At 28.6% G+C, this 17071-nt stretch overlaps 1 protein-coding gene across 1 annotated transcript; it reads left to right on the plus strand.

Moving 5' to 3' along the window:
• Window positions 1–649: 649 nt before the first annotated feature.
• LOC130668207 (protein lethal(2)denticleless) lies at window positions 650–9214 on the plus strand. The gene is made up of 4 exons (XM_057470374.1): window positions 650–949; window positions 1227–1477; window positions 3703–4759; window positions 6491–9214. Exons 1-4 carry the CDS (start codon window positions 904–906, stop codon window positions 7174–7176), a joined length of 2040 nt encoding a protein of 679 aa, XP_057326357.1. The 5' UTR covers window positions 650–903; the 3' UTR covers window positions 7177–9214.
• Window positions 9215–17071: the final 7857 nt, after the last annotated feature.

Genomic DNA, 17071 nt, shown 5'->3' on the forward strand with positions numbered 1-17071 from the left:
TTCAAAAGTTGACTAAAAAAAAGTTGTCAATTTTCAGGCAAATTTTCATATCAATTTATTGTTAATTTGACTTGAAAAATTGTTAAGTATTTTTTTACCGTCAAATTGTAGACATTTTTATGTATCAATTTGCTTACATTCTGTAATGGTAAGAATGAACAATGACAGTAAAGTTTGCGGACATCTGACAATTTTTTAAATTTTAAAATAAAAAAATAAATTTTTTTAACAAAAAAAAATTTTTAAAAATGGGCTTTTAGAAAATTCTAAAATTAGTACATGCATTTTTTTTATTTTATCCATTTAATTGTTCAATTTTTATAAATGTAATTCAAAAATTTAATATCTCTGCTACATTTACACTCATGAATGAACATTAGCGACTTTTTTTTCTAGTGAAAAGTTACCTTTAAATCGAGGTAAAATTAACCGCAAATTTTTCGTTCCAACTTTTGCTGTCAAACTGTCGAGAAATTCGGACAGCAAATTTCAGGCAATGTCAATGTCAAATTACTGTCAATTTCAAGCTAAAGTGACCATTAGGGCTCACACTCATAAAATTTATAGCTTTTACATGTCGTCCATGAAAATGAACCTTTAGACTACTGTATACATGTGTCATTTAATATAAACGTTAGACATTATAAATAAAAACCATTAAATTAATTTTAATAAATATCAAGTATTACATTAATTAAAATTTATAACAGTAACAATAATATACAAGAATATATTTAAGTTCAATAATATCAAACTTGTTCAATGTAGTCGTATGTTTGCGGGAAAAGTGACAGGTTCCCGCGTAACACGCGACTTAATTGTTATTGAAATTTTATAAATAAAATCTATATTAAAAATACGTTATAAAAATTGTTGATTAAAGTTTTTATATAAATAATAATAATGAGCAATATTGTTAATTCATTGGAACGTCGATTCGCTGGATTTGGTAATTATTAACCTTCATATTTTAAATTTTAAAATACTTTAAGTACTTCTATAACTTTTAGGTTACATTTTACTATAAACTAATTTATATTATTTACCATTTATTTATATTATTTACAATTTATTTATTATAATTCTAGTATTTTTAAAGTAATTATTAATTATCAAAATATATTTGTTGATGTACTGTCATTTATAAAAATTAAATATTTTATTAATAAACTTTTTCTTTATTCTATTGAATTATTATTATTTATTTAATATTTAAAATTTTACAGCAACACAATTAGACTATGACATTGCGATAAGACGTTTGAAATGTTATTATTGTGACGTTTATCGTGGCGTATCTGTAAATCCAGATAATCCTCATGATTTTACACGAGACCCATTGATATTTGCGTGTAAATTTTCTACAAGTGCTGGATGGGAAGATACACTGGCCCTGGCATCTGAAGATGGTAGAATTGCATTGCAAGATACTACTGTTAAATCAGAAGAACCTCATCTATCAATGGAAGGAACTACTGTAAAATTTTTATTTATTTTTATGTTAAAATTATATGAGTGTGAATGTAGCAGACATCAGACAAATTTAAAATTACAAATACATACACAGAAAAAAACGAATTGTCAAAGTGTAAAAAAAACGTGTGTTAAAATTCTGAGTGTTGAATTTTTAACACTTTTGTGTGTCAATTTAACACAGTATTTATCTTGCTTGAACTGTCGCAATCGATTGATTTTTTAACACACAAAAATGTCATTTTATTTGAAAGTAACACTTTTTATATGTTACTATCAAATCAACACACAAAATATGTTGAAAATAATGTCGACCATCACAAAAGAATTCTTGAAAAATTTTTATTTTTAACGTATACGTGTGTAACTTTTTTTAACACACAACGTGTTAAAGTAACTTATAAATAAGTGTAAAACGTTCGTTTCACACACGGTGTGTGTTGATTTTGACGAATTCTTTTTACTGTGTAGAGTAAATAATTGAAAAAATAATATTTGTAAAAAATGCACTTATTAATTTTTTAATTTTTTAAACGCGCATTTTTTTAAATTTTATTTTAGTAATTATTTTTTCTATTTATTTATAATTTTAAATGTGTCTGATGTCTGCTACATTCACACTCATTAAAATTATATTTACCTAAAGATCAGAACGTTTTTCGCGTGACGAAAATAAAAAAGATTTATGTAATTTGACTGCTTGAGAGATAGTTGGAGATGGCCTGGAATTTTTGACGCGTGCGAAATATTTCAGAAATCTAGATCCAGTTGATTTCATACTTTTCATTTTGTTTTTTTATTTTCGTTCTGTGGAAAACGTTCCGATCCTTGGGTACATGGAAATATTACGATTCATGTTCATTTTTTATATATAATAGGAATAAGTTGTCAGTTTCTGGGATAGTAAGTGTTATAATTAACGTTTATTCACAACTTTTGTACAACGTTTTATCGGTTTCCTGATTTTTTCTAGTTCTAGAAAGATAAGAATTAATAATTAACATGTATATGAATTATTCTAAACTGTGGTTAATTTGTGTGTCTGAACTAGTATGAATTCCAGTTAACAATTAACATTTTTACTAGTTATTTTAATTTATGTATATAGATATATATTTATATACATGTTAATTATTAATTTTTTTATGATACCAGTTTCTGTCCGTTGACTGAAAGCTTTTGCAATTTAAACTCTGATACTTGTCATTTGTTTAATAGTAATTTCAGACCATTCATTTTCTTTACGTAAATGTCAGTTTTGACTTTGTGATTGAGTTTTATAAAAGTTAGTGTGAATAATAAATAGTATTTATAGTTATGTACCTGAAGATCAGAACGTTTTTCGCGCAACTAAAATGAAAAAAATTTATCTAATTTGGCTGCGTAAGGGCGACTTGAGGAGTAGTTCCGGAGTTTTGGGGGGGGGGGGGTCTAAAATTTTGGGCTGTCATACCTGCATCTATATTTGGTGTACTGTCAACTGATCCCAACAATTTTATATCGCGACAAGTGATCCCTACCAATTGATCCCACCGACATCTGATGAATTAAAAGATCAGTTGTCAGTTGGATCTAGTCTGGGATCAATTGTGTAATCACTTGTCGGGGATCAGTTGTCATGGAACCCATTTATACTTCTGCTTAATTATAGCAGAAGTATAGCAAATGGCATATTACGCTTACGCTAATAGCTGATGACACAATTGGTCTTGAATGAACTTGTTTCTGACTGACTGCTGACACTAAAACTTTAAGTTTTAATGCAGGAAATCATAAAAAATCTAGTGTATAACTCAAGATGAAACACGATTTAAAATTGCGGGTGATGTCAGACTGCGTCTACTGCTCGGGCAGCCAACTTCTGAAATTTTTTTGTTTCATGCCTTGTCACACAAATACTATTGTCTTTCCAGTACTTGAAAAAATCGGGAGACCGACGAAACGTTGTACAAAAATAGAGAACAAATTTTAATTTTAACACCTACTATCCGAGAAACTAAACTTATTCCTATTTTATTTATTTTATTAAACAATTTGTAGTTGCATAGGGTAAGAGCACCAGTACCCAGCCTCTAACCACTAGCCAGCCGGTCATAAATTTTAATATTGGCTCAAAATATATATAGATATAATTTAAAATGAAGTGGCTGGGTATTGGTGCTCTTACCCTACTACAGATAATTATAATTAAACATAATATATATTTATAAATTATCATAATAATTACAGGCACATTATAACGCAATATTTGACATAAATTGGATGCCCGGTGAAATGAAACTGATAACAGCATCCGGCGATCATTCAATAAAATTATGGGACGTAGATGAAGAAAAAATAACACTATTAAATACATTTAATTGTCACGATCGTTGTGTCAAAACAGCGATATTTCGTCCAGAAGATAAATCAGTATTTGTATCTGGTGCTCGCGACGGTAACATATTTTTTTGGGACATACGCGCTAAGCATCCGCATGATAATCCAAAGCCAGACAGCGGTATTTATAATGCCCACGGTATCACTAGAGTAGCAACAACAAATAATAATAATAGCAGATCTCGACATCGCAGACGTTCACTTGTAAGCGGGGATCGTGCTCAGAGTATTACAGGACTTGCGTTTCAAGATAACAATACTTTGATATCGTGCGGTGCCGGTGATGGTATTATAAAGATATGGGACATGAGAAAACACTACACGATACACAAAAAAGAACCAATACCTAAACATGTATTTAAATATAAAGGCGGTGGTACAAGAAATGGCTTCACATCATTAGCAGTATGTCCATCAAGTCTAATACTCTACGTAAATTGTATGGACAATATTATTTACTCATACAATTTATCATCTTATAATCAAAACCCCATGGCCGAGTACTATGGACATCAAAATTGTACATATTTTGTTAAAAGTTGTTTAAGTCCGGATGGTAAATATTTATTGAGTGGTTCGACTGACGAACACGCATATATATGGAAAACAAGTAAACCTGGTGGTCCTATTTTCAAATTATGTGGACATACTGATGAAGTTACGTCAGTTGCTTGGAAACCTTACGGTGAACCAGTTATTGCAACTGCTTGTGATGATGGATTTCATAGGATTTGGAGAGTTGGCTTAGAGGAAAAAGGTGACAATGATGAAATTGAAATACAGGGACGTGCATCACCCATTCCCATAGCAATGCATCCGCAACAATCAAAACTTGAATCAACACCAACACTTTCAGGACTCAGAAAATCACGGTTCATTTGTTCACCTGACTCAGATATTGCTTACGGTACGTACATTATTTATTTATTTAAGTTTCGTTAGCTACAAAATAACTGCAGGAAAAATAACCATAAAAATAATACGAAAATAATTAAAATAAATAGTATATTACATACCTAGGCCAGTAAAACAAGAAAAGTCTCAGAGCACATGTAATTGTTGGCCGAGGCGAAGCCGAGGCTGACAAACACGTGGTCTGAGGCTTTCTTTTTTACTGGCCAAGGTGCGTATACTATTTTTCTGCTCGACGAAGCCGGAAAGTTGCAACTTCGTTTAGGGCAGCGGCCCGAAAGTTGCCACTTTCCGGCCGGAGGGCAGAAAAATTTTTTTCTCTTCTGGCATTTTATATTTCGAGTCCCTGATGCCAAAAAGGTATATGTTGTATATAAATCTACTGTTAGAGCTAAAAAGACATATAAATATTTTTTTTTGCTCAATCGCTTAGAAATAATTTGAAATGAATATTTTGATAGCAAAAAAAATTAAAATCAAAAATATCTATGAATATAAATTAAATGTGAGTGAATGAGTCAAAAAATTTAGAGCGATCATAAAGCACACCAGCGCTTTTGCGCTTGAGGTGTGCAATAAGTATTTTTGCTTTTACGCACAATGATTATGAATGCCAAAAAGAGACATAAAAAAAAGTAAATCACCATAAAATTAAACCCGCGAATTCAAATTTAAATACACTAATGGAAGTACCCAAGTAGCACACTTGCCTTTGTCACATCTATAAGATATCAGTTTTTAGGCTACTTTTTGACATATCGATAACGCATCATGTTGACAAAACGATCAGAAATTTATGTCACCGAACAAATGTCTACTTAAAAGACTTAACACAAGTGACGATAAAAAGCAAATTACCAATAGTGGTAAAGTAAGTCTTCTAAATAACTTTTTAATTGACATAAGACAGGAAAAACAACACAAATTTTCTCTGTCTCTGGAACCAACATTTTCATGTCGTATTTATACCAAAAAAAGTGACTTTGAGACAAAAAAAATTTGTCTTACCCGTTTAAAAGACATCTTGAAGTTGTCTCTGTGCTACTTGGGTAATTGAAGTAAAAAAAATGGAAATTTTTCATGTACCCGAAGATCGGAACGTTTTTCACGCAATGAAAAAAAAAATTTGAAAGTAAAAATTCTACTGGATGACTAGATTTCCGAAATGTTTAGATGCTGGTATGTCAGCTAAAAATCTTAGGCCACTCCAACCCCGGAACTGCCCCTTAACCAGTCAAATTACATAAATTTTTTTTACTTTCGCTGCACGAAAAATATTCTGGTCTTCAGGTACATAAGCGATAGGTGAATTTAAAAAAATGTAGGGTAGAAGTACCATTTGTAGCCACTGCTCCCTTTTTGGACAGTTGATACTTTATTTTAATTAATGAAAACGTGTTAAAAAAAATTTTATTGTAATAAAGAGATAAAAGTATCTTCGAACACATTTAAAAAATTAAATATGTCATTGCGTATTTTACAAATTAGTTTATTTAAAATTTTTAAGTGGCCAAAACTGGCCCTAAGGTGGGCAAAAACGATACTTCTACCCTATATGCCTTTTTGATATTAGGGACACGATTTAAGTGAAATTATTTTAGCATCTTCCCTTGATGTAAAATCATTATGATTATTTTTACTGCAGTTTTATAATCACCGCGTGATTAGTCGCAGTCTCAAAAACAAAAATATCAATTTTTTTATTTAAAATAATTTTTTTATTTAGCATCCAACGGCAGTGACGCTGATCACAGTAATATAGAATCGCCGGATATTATGACACCAGGTAGTTCTGCTAAGAGAAAATACTCTCAAATGTCAATGTCAAATTATTATACAGAAAATAATAAATTCAAAACAATATTATCGCCGATACGTGAGAATGAACAGCCATGTAAACGTGCTAACATGGAAATGAGAGGTGCCAGGAGATTATTCAGTCCCACGAGTACGAGAGACACCGTGAGTATTAGTACAAATAAATGTCTGGAACCACAACCGGGGCCGTCTACTTCACTTGATCAAAGGCAAATATTGTTCTCACCTACGATGAATTTACCGAACTTTGTTATTGATGGCACGGCCCCGCATCTTATTCACAGATCGCCGATCAAAAGCAAAGAGAACGTTGATTGGCTGACGAAAATACGTCAGACGAGATATGAAAGATTTTTATCGCAGATAGAAAATAATTCCATTAATATTAATTCCTCGAATGTAAATACTAGTAATATTCATAACAACAATAATAATAATAATAATAACAATAGTAGTGGTCAAGAAACGACGCCGGGGAGAAAAAAAACTAGATCGAGATCGAGGTCTACGGAAAATCGAATCAAAAGTCCCGCGGTTTCTTTACTTAAGTTTTTTAAACGCGACTCTTCCACTGAAAAAGATACTGATCGATAATCAAAAATAATTAATTAAATTTATTAAAATTGTTAATTACTGACTTTAAATGATAATTGTGACATTTTTGTTTTTGTTTAAATGTCGATGCTAGGTCTTGTAAGTTTTTTATGTTTAATTTGAAGATAATTATTTTTAAAATTAATATGTAAAATTATATTTCTAAATTATCATAAAATGAGGTGATTTTTATTAAATATAATTATCATAATTAAATAATTAAACCGTAAAAAAATACCGACTTTTTTTTTCTATCTTAATTTACAAAAAAAAAAATTGTTTAAAAAAACATAAGTATTAATTTATGAATCTGTATTAAAGACTTGGTCACCTCATTTTAAAATTTAATAAGAAAATTCATACGTTGCCATTTGTAATCAGAGTTAAGTAGCTTAGATAATAAATAGTAAACATAAGACCTTTTATTACTAAGTTTTTCATACTGAAAAAATTTATCGAAACTAATTTACGGTTCGAATAAAAAAAGGCATTAGATTAGATAATTATTTTAAGTAGATTTAATTTAAAAACAGTTGAAATTTAAAGGTCAATTTTAAGAATGTATTTACTGATAGCAGTCCTAGTTATTGGCTCGTATTTTGTTGTTTTAATTATTTATTATATTGCTCAATTATTAAGTAGTATTGCACACCTCGAGCGCGAAAGCGGGGCTGTTCTATTCTCGCTCGATTTTTATTATAATTTATTTGTTACTTGTATTTGGGCATTTTTTTTTCATGTTCATCGTTCGGAATATTGTAGTATAGACTTTCAAGATTTAATTATTATTAATAAACATCACAAAATATTTTTAAAATAGTTAACTTATTATGGACATTCTCAAACTGCCCCCACAAATTTTCAATGACTCAACTGTCATAAGCGTATCGAAATTTTATTAATTAATTAAAAAAAAATTTAAGTATTCATTGAAAAAAAGACAACGTACCGAAAAAATCGGGAGTGAATTCGGAGTGATCACGAATTTTATTTCAATCCGGGATTCGCTCCGTCACTCCGAATTTCGGAGTAAAAAAAAACACTTTGCATAAGGAGTGAATCGGGAGTTCGTCATTTCAGTGGAGTGATTTCGGAGGAATTTGGATTTTATTTCAATCCGCATTCACTCCGATTCGGAGTTTTAATATTCAAATAAATTCCCCTTCGGAATAAATTTAACTCCGAGGCGATTAAATAAATAAATATTAATCCACTCCGAATTCAACCCGCGTTCACTCCGAAAATTTTTTTGTGTATTTGCAATTTCGCTGAGATATAGATTTTAAAAAAAGTTACTTACAGTTGATATCAGTTAAGAATTAAACGAAATTTGTTGAAAAAAATTATGAGTGTGAATGTAGCAGATATCAGACAAATTTAAAATTATTAATAAATAGAGTAAATAATTGATAAAATAAAATTTAAAAAAAATTCGAATTTAAAAAATTTTGAAATTAGTAAGTGCATTTTTTATAAATATCTTTTTAAAAATTATTTACTCTATTTTTTTATAATTTAAAATCTGTCTGATGGCTGCTGCATTCACACTCGTAAAAAATTTCAGTAAAATCTTCATGTCAATTTTATAATTGAAATTTTTTAATTTTGTAGGCCAAAATTTATATCTCGGCGAAATTGTCCTTTGTTCAATTAAGGTTTAATTTTTTTTAATTAATTAATAAAATTTTAATACGGCTATGACAGTTGGAAGTCATTGCATATTTTTAAAAAGTAGGGGTCACTGTCTAAGAATGCCCTTAAAAGTAAAATTATTTTTAAAAATCTGAAAGTCAAAAACTACAACACAGTTAGAGTCAATAACTAGATTGTTTACTCATAATATTATTATTAAGATATCCGACAGTACAATTTATTCTACATGATATTTAAAGTACCTTTTAACTATGAACAAAATGATCCACCGTTTTAACAATAATTTAACAATTATAGTGACTTATTAAATTATCATAATATATGATAATACACTCACTATCATATCTATTAACAATACATAAAGTATTAAATTGAAAATCTAATCATTTAATAACAAGATAAATCGATTAAATAATTTTTATACCAATAATATAAATTATTTTTTATAAAATTTTTTATACTTTCCTAAATAAAAAAGAAAAAAACTATTCGTATGATGATGATTAATTATTAATTATAAGTATAAGTTTTATAAGTATAATTATTTGTATACTTATAATTATTAGTATAAGTTTAAATTACACAGAGGGAAAAAATAACTTATATAAATATTGTATTTTCTTTTTATAAGAAACTATTCTATTGGAAATTTTTAATCTCATATAAATTAGATTATTTTTGTTACAATCTTAACTGTATAAATTTCGTTTTCTTCAGTTTTTTTGTACTTTACATATTTCAAATTACATTGCAAGCAATTTAAGCCCCTATTTTCTTGGGTAAATATTTTCCATATATTTCTAACAAACTATTCTAAACTTTTTCAGACTATGTTTCCCCTGGGCATCTTTTCTTTTTCTATTTCATACCTCATTATTAGCTATCTGTTATCATCTCTTTTTTCCATATTTTTTACAATCACGGAGTGTTTTTAGTGGGCAATGCATTTTATCAACTTGTGAAAAATAATTCATTTGCTCTCTGGACGGAGAAAATTAAGTAATTGTGTTTATCATGCTAAATTTTTAATTCCAATCATCTACAATGATTGAAAAGTTTTTCAGTGCAAAAATAGTTAGTGTTATAATTTTTTTAATAGACCCTGATAGCCAGAGTCTCTGATCAGAAAATTGGTGTACCTGTTTTTAGAACAACTTGACGACAAGTTGTCGACAACTTTCAGCTTGTGAAACTGTTGACTACAAGTTGGCTACAAGTTGCTCAGAAACTTGGTAATCTACTGCCGCAACCTGTTACCAAGTTTCTGAGCAACTTGTCGGCAACAGTTACACGAGCGGAAAGTTGACAAGTTTCTCGGAAAGTTGCCGTCAACTTATGAAAATGCCAACTTTTGCGGCCAACTTGGCTATCAGGGGAATTAATAATATCAGGATGGTAACAGTTACTATCAGGATGGTTATATTTACTATCAGCCCTGATAGCCAGGGTGTCTCGTCCAAAAGTTGGTATTCATTAGTTTGCGACCAACTTGACGACAAGCTGTCGACAACTTTAGCATTTGCAACTTTTGGCTACAAGTTACCGCCAACTTTCTGAGAAAGTTCACGCCAGTATGGAGCCGCAAGTGAAATGCAGGTTTCTGAGAAAATTGAAGGCAACTTACCGTCAACTTATTGAATTTCCAACTTTTGCCACTAACTTTCTCAGAAAGTGTCTATCAACTTTGGAAGTATCAACTTTTGCGGCCAACTTAGTGTCTAGTTGCGGCTGTAAGTTTCACGCCAGTTTCTCGCTAACTTGACTATCAGGGAGGATGATAATATTTACTATCAAGGATGGTAATTAATATTATTGAATGCTATGAAAAAATGTTTAAATTCTACTTACTTCAGATGGTAACTATTGTAATTTCTGATGGTGACTGTTACCATCTAGATCATAAATATAACTATTTAGAATAATAATAATTAACTCTAGTTAACATACAGGATCGTAACAATTATTATAAATATGGTGAACGTTACAATCTAGATGATTTATACAATCATCTAGATAGTATTCACTACTGTCGGATTGATGGTCAAAAATTTTACCATAACTAGATAGTAATTCCTATTATTCAATTTTCTCAGTGTTGTGATTCGAACCTGATCCTGGCCAGTACGAAAATTTTCAAAAAAAGGGAAGTTATTAGTTTCAGTCCGATTTTCGAAAATTGAGTTTTCATCAGATCCCGATGTTTTGAGGTCCTAGGATGCTATTCTGACCATTTTCAGATGGACGTCTTCCGTGTGTGTGCATCTGGATGTGTGTATGTGGATGTGTGTATGTGTGTGTATGTGAACTTTTTTTGTTTAATTAAACATGAAAATAACATTAAGATGCAATTAAGTTGATTAACTAGTGATATAATTTTTAAGAATAAATTTTTTTTTAAATTAAAACTGTGAAGATACAAGTAAGCAACCTTGGCTGATTCATGAATACATTAAAGTAATTTAAATGATTAAATTATATGCTAAAAAATAAGATGAGTTGTCATCATCATCATCATCATCATAATCGTCGTCGTAGATTTTTTATTATGTGAGTATTGGTAATGATATTGATATTGGTTTTGATGCTGATGTTGATGTTGCATTAAAAAGGATAAAATAACGCCGTGACTTACGTGCATTGCGTGGTGGTGATGCTTTATGCAAATGAGAAAGGTGTCCTGTAGTGTATAATGTAACGTGTAATGTGTAATGTAGTGGAGAATTTCTTTGAAAAGTGTACATACTTTTATAAAGAGAATCACGTCGGTGCAGTCAGGTCTCGCGGCTCGCGGCTGCGGCCCATCCCGAGGGCATTGGTCAACGTCGAGAGATAAAGAGGGTGGAGAAACTCCTGGCACCACTGGTCGACCTTGTTAAAAATTCAGACTTGCTGAGTTTTTATCTTTTTATTTAACCAACTATCCGGATGGTAACAATAAAATTAAATGCTGCTTAATCAATATCGCAAAGTTTATTATTTCATATATTAAAAAAATTCATTCTGAAATATTATTTTTTAATTAATTCTATTATTTAATTTAAGGAAAATTTTATATGGATGTTGCATAATAATTATTTTCATTGGTAACATTTATATTTAAATATGTTAATTTTTCTTAATAAAATTGATGTAATTTTTTTTTTTTTTTCAATTTAATTTAAATGTAATATATAGAGGTATACAAGTTTATACAAGTTTAATATGAAAGTAAATATCGATAACTGCTAATATTAATTAATATCAGCGAAACTATCAACGAGGTAATTAACTTATTTGCATTAATAGCAAAGCGGAATCGGTTCACTAATGAATTTATATTAGATCATTTGCTTAAGTCATTTAAAAATAAAGTTCTAATATTATTATTAGTTTCGATAAATTAAAACACTGCAATATATATAATTCGAGATAATTTCACTTACATTTCAAGTGAAGTAATTTCAGATTCGAATCAAGTGAAAGATCATTTGCTGGGGGTGATGTTTAAAAAAATTTAGAACCCCAAAATCTACTTTTTTATTTAATTTTTATCAGTTATAATTTTTTTTTTTTAATACTTAGTGAAAGATCACAATTAATTGCTGATGAAGTCGCAATACCAGTGGCAATATTTCCAACATCTATCAGTATTCAGATTCTAATGTTTTTTTTATTCTTCTCCCTGCGATTTTAATTATAATTGAAATTAATGTTACAAATTTTTTTCAATTATAATAGAGAAATTTTTTAAAAGAAAATGAAAGAAATTATCTAGAGACTTTACGTTAAATGTTTTAATAATGACATTGTCGAAATGTAGTACTAATTATTTATTTCTAGTTATTAAAGTTGACAAATTTTTTAAATTCAAGTAAATTCTAAATTGATCATGTGAAGATAATTTTCACTAATTTTTTTTTTAATTTTTCAATTTTTAATTTAAAAAGCTGAGGAATTGAATCTATCTTTACTTGAGATTAAAAATCAACATGAATATTTTTTAGACTCATCTGAGATTCTTTTATTTACATGTTTTACAGAAAAGTGTCTGTGTTAAAAGTCCAGTTTTTTTAAAAATATATATAGTTAACAGGTATATACATTAAATAAAGTTACGATCGTAAAATGGGCTGATTCGTGTTAGTAATTTCTTCGAGACGCTATTCCAATTTGCACCTTCATAGCTATCAATGTCAAATACTTTTCATTTTGTTTCTTATAAGAGTGATCTCAAAATTCTGCTTTTATGTATATATCATATATATTTATAATGCAAAAATCACAGCATGTCTTGTCGTAATAAAATGAAAAAAAAATATTTTCTTTTTTTTTAGTACTCACTTCTTTTTTTGTACTGCTAAGAAGCCGGAATTTTCAAACAAAAATTATTTTAAAACAACACATATATAAAAATATAATTAGTTTTATTATCATTAACTTTACCTCTGTACAAATTTTTAATCTATAAATAACAAGAAGAGGTGTGCGAATCAAGTTGGAATCGAATAATTAAAATTTCTGAATTATTCGAAACTTTTGCAAAATAGGAAACTTTTTTTAAATAATTCAAATCTGTTCGTACACTGTAAAAAGAGCGGTGTTAAAAATGGACTCGTTTTAACTCCGCCCGGTGTAAAAATGAAATTACACCGGTGTATGAGGAGTAATACACCGGTGTTAAAAATACCGGTGTTAAATCGGGATAATCGGTGTAAAAGCGGGGTAACCGGTGTAAAAGCGAGGTAAATTGCATACAATTGGAGTATTAACTTTAAAGATTATAAAACACAAAAAATGTCAGTTCTTTATGAAAATTAATAAAAAATATCATTTATTAACAAGTATAGTGATCGAGTAAGTAAAAATATTCATAAAGTAAAATATTTTAACACCGGTAAAGAATATCTGCACCGGCGGCGGCGTTATTTTAACACCGGTCTAGAATATTTACACCGGTAGCAGCGTTATTTTCACACCGCTTTCGGGGGTGAATTTAATACCGATAATTTTAACACCTACACCGCTTGGACTTACCCCGGTGATTTTTTACAGTGTATTATTCGAATCGAAAAAAATTTTGATCAGCTTTCAAATATTCAATATTTATTCAACGGAGAGCATAGTTTTTAAAGTAACCAAACATAATTTTTTCGTAGATTCGTGTCTAAGCTCTATTTACTTCTGACAAAAATTTGAATTTTTGAAAAAACTGTTACTATTTCAAGTCGTTCAAAAGAAAACTTTTGAATTATTTGTAAATTTCCGAATAATTCGATTCGAAGTTTGAATCGAATAGCTCGATTCGATACTAATGATTCATAAGCTCGAACTATTCGTACATTCCTAATAATAAGTAATACAATTTATAAAAAAATACATGATTAATTTTAATTGCCATTAAATATATTATAAATAGCCGATAAAATTATTCAATCTTTAATAATGAATTACTTTGAATTTATTTAAGCAGTGAAAATCTCGGTGGTCTGCTACTGTTTTACACGTTTATTCAAGATGAAATATTTCTACCAACAAAAACCCCAGAAGCGCTTTTATTAAACTTGATTAATTAATTATGTATAAATGCAAATTATTTTTAATAGTTACAAACAACTCTTGACTAATTTAATTACTCTCTCTTTCTTTTGTATCCTTTCTCAACTTGATATTCATGTTTTTTTTTTATTTATCTTCCATTCGGATTCGGATGTGTATTAAATCGGGCTACAATACACTTATGGTTAATATAATATTATAATGGTTAACTGCATTTATACCCTGGGGCGCGTGCGACGCTGAAGAAAACATACAAATCAAAGTCTCTTAACCGGATACTAATTCGAGATCCTTCTTATTTTTATTTTTATAAATGCTGTCTGGTATAGCTTTTATCGTGTTACGTTACTTGACTAAAAGCATCTTGATTGATTTTATTCATTTCTATATAAATGTCACAGTGCATTCTCAAATCTGTGCAATTCAAAATTACTGAGTATTTGAATTATTTTATGTTGGTATAACACAGTATTATTGCATTTCATTATTAAATATATAATGGTATTTATAAATATTTTACGGAAAAGGATATAGAAGATGAGACAATAGAAAAATAGTTAAAATATTTTCATGTAGGCGAGACGAGATAAAATATTTATAAGTAATTGTGTATGATGATGAATTATGACATGACCTTTCATTTTTGTTTACTTAAGATTCGCGTATTGTAAATTATTAAAATTATTTAAGAATAAATTATTATAATTATTTTTTAAATATGACAGTAATTACTTTTTATGAACTTCCGTTTTAATTAATTAATGTCTTAATTTTTTTATTATCATTACTTTTATATATATACATTATGTTAATTATGTTAATTTAAATTTGGATATTTTGCTTAGTTATATTTTTTAATAACTAGACAACAGGATGTAATTAATTTAATTACATGCCATTTTTCGTTTTTTTATTATGCCATGATAGTTATTTTGTTAAATATTTCACTGATAACGTTTAGTATTCATATTGTTATGAATTCATTATGATTTAACTCGAACCTTGACTATTTATGAACATTTATATATATTTTATAACTTTGTTTTTGTCGTATAAGAAAATAATTTTTAATAATTACCGACTTTTCGATTCAAAAATTAAATATATTTGAAAACGAGAAGTGACTGTAGTTAGTTGATTAATATAAAACCATGTAATTTTTTCTGCAACAAATATCATCGTTTAAAAATCATCTACGGTATTTTTTATTGCTTTTAGATCAAATTTACTTAATAAAAAATTTATAAAATATATTTATAAATTTTTTAATAATAAAGTCACAAAATATGAGCGTTCTTTAGTTCGATCATTAAAAACGAGCAACTTACAGCACTTCACGCAGAGAAATTTTTAGTAAAAATTACCCAAAAAGTTTGATACTGTGAGGACAAATATAGAGGTAAAATATACGACGCGATAGCATGTAAATGAAGTGCAATTTCTACTAATAACATAGTAAAAATTTAGTTACTGGTTAGATGTCCTTAAAGTACCAAACTTTATGGGTAATTTTTACTCAAAAATTCTCTGCGTGTACGTGACTGTCCGAGTATTACTATACCAAATTTATTAAATATGATTTAAATTGAATTATTTATTAAAATCTTTACGAATTTACTCTCGAATATTTTATTTATTTTTATTATCATGTAGGCTTAATAAGACAAATTTTATCATTAACTCTTAAACTTATTGATTTCGATGATTGTACAATCATGGGATTCTTGAACAAAAATCTACACTGCCAAATTGTGAAAAAATTATGTACCCGAAGATCGGAACGTTTTTCACGCAATGAAAATTTAAAAGTAAAAACCCTACTGGATGACTAGATTTCCGAAATTTTTCACATATAGATGCTGGTATGTCAGCTGAAAATCTTAGGCCACCCCAATCTCGGAACTGCTCCTTCAGCAGTCAAACTACATAAATTTTTTTCACTTTCGTTGCACGAAAAACGGTCTGGTCTTCAGGTACATAAAAAATTTTTAATCTTAAAAATATTATAACATTATAAGAATCTCGCGATCATGAGCTTTAATTTGACAGAATGACCAACATGTAACTTTCGTAAAAAAAATTTTTTTCATTTAAAATAAATCCCAATATAATTTAGAAAGAATTTTTCTCCGTAAAAATTATAATTATTTTTGTGTTTTAACATTTTCTTAACTTTCCGGCGTGAAAATTGAAAATTTTCAAGAAAAGGTGAGTTATTTTTTGAACTAATTGTTTAAATGTTTTTTTTTTTTTTTAATGAGATGAACATCCGCGATCTTAGAAGTATTTTATTGAATGCAGGCTGAAAATTTAAAAAAATTATATAATTTGTTGCTATTATTTTAAAAAAATTACTGTCTCCGACAAAAAAGCAAACAAAAAATACATATATATATATATATATATATATATATATATATATATATATATATTAAATACCCTACAGCGATTTGTCATTCACAATAAAGATTAAAATTTGTATGCAAGGTCAGCAGCAATATTGCTACGAAAAGTGTATTACGATAAGGATAATTGCCTGAAAAAGCAATCTTCAATTATAATACCCACATATATAACATCAGTTTTTCCCGTGTGTGACCTGTGGTCATAAATTTGTTTTTAAGTTATGTGAGATATTGATTAATGTTGATTTAAATATTTATAACTCTAAAATATATTACTGGTTTTTTTTTTTTTGAGTATTTTA

This window comes from Microplitis mediator, chromosome 5, assembly GCF_029852145.1.
Source record: "Microplitis mediator isolate UGA2020A chromosome 5, iyMicMedi2.1, whole genome shotgun sequence".
Taxonomy (NCBI): domain Eukaryota; kingdom Metazoa; phylum Arthropoda; class Insecta; order Hymenoptera; family Braconidae; genus Microplitis; species Microplitis mediator.

Coding starts and splice junctions, on each gene's coding strand:
- LOC130668207 (XM_057470374.1), top strand. CDS start 904: ATGAGCAATATTGTTAATTCATTGGAACGTCGATTCGCTGGATTTG. Junction 950..1,226: donor ACGTCGATTCGCTGGATTTG/GTAATTATTAAC, acceptor AAAATTTTACAG/CAACACAATTAGACTATGAC. Junction 4,760..6,490: donor TGACTCAGATATTGCTTACG/GTACGTACATTA, acceptor TTTTTTATTTAG/CATCCAACGGCAGTGACGCT.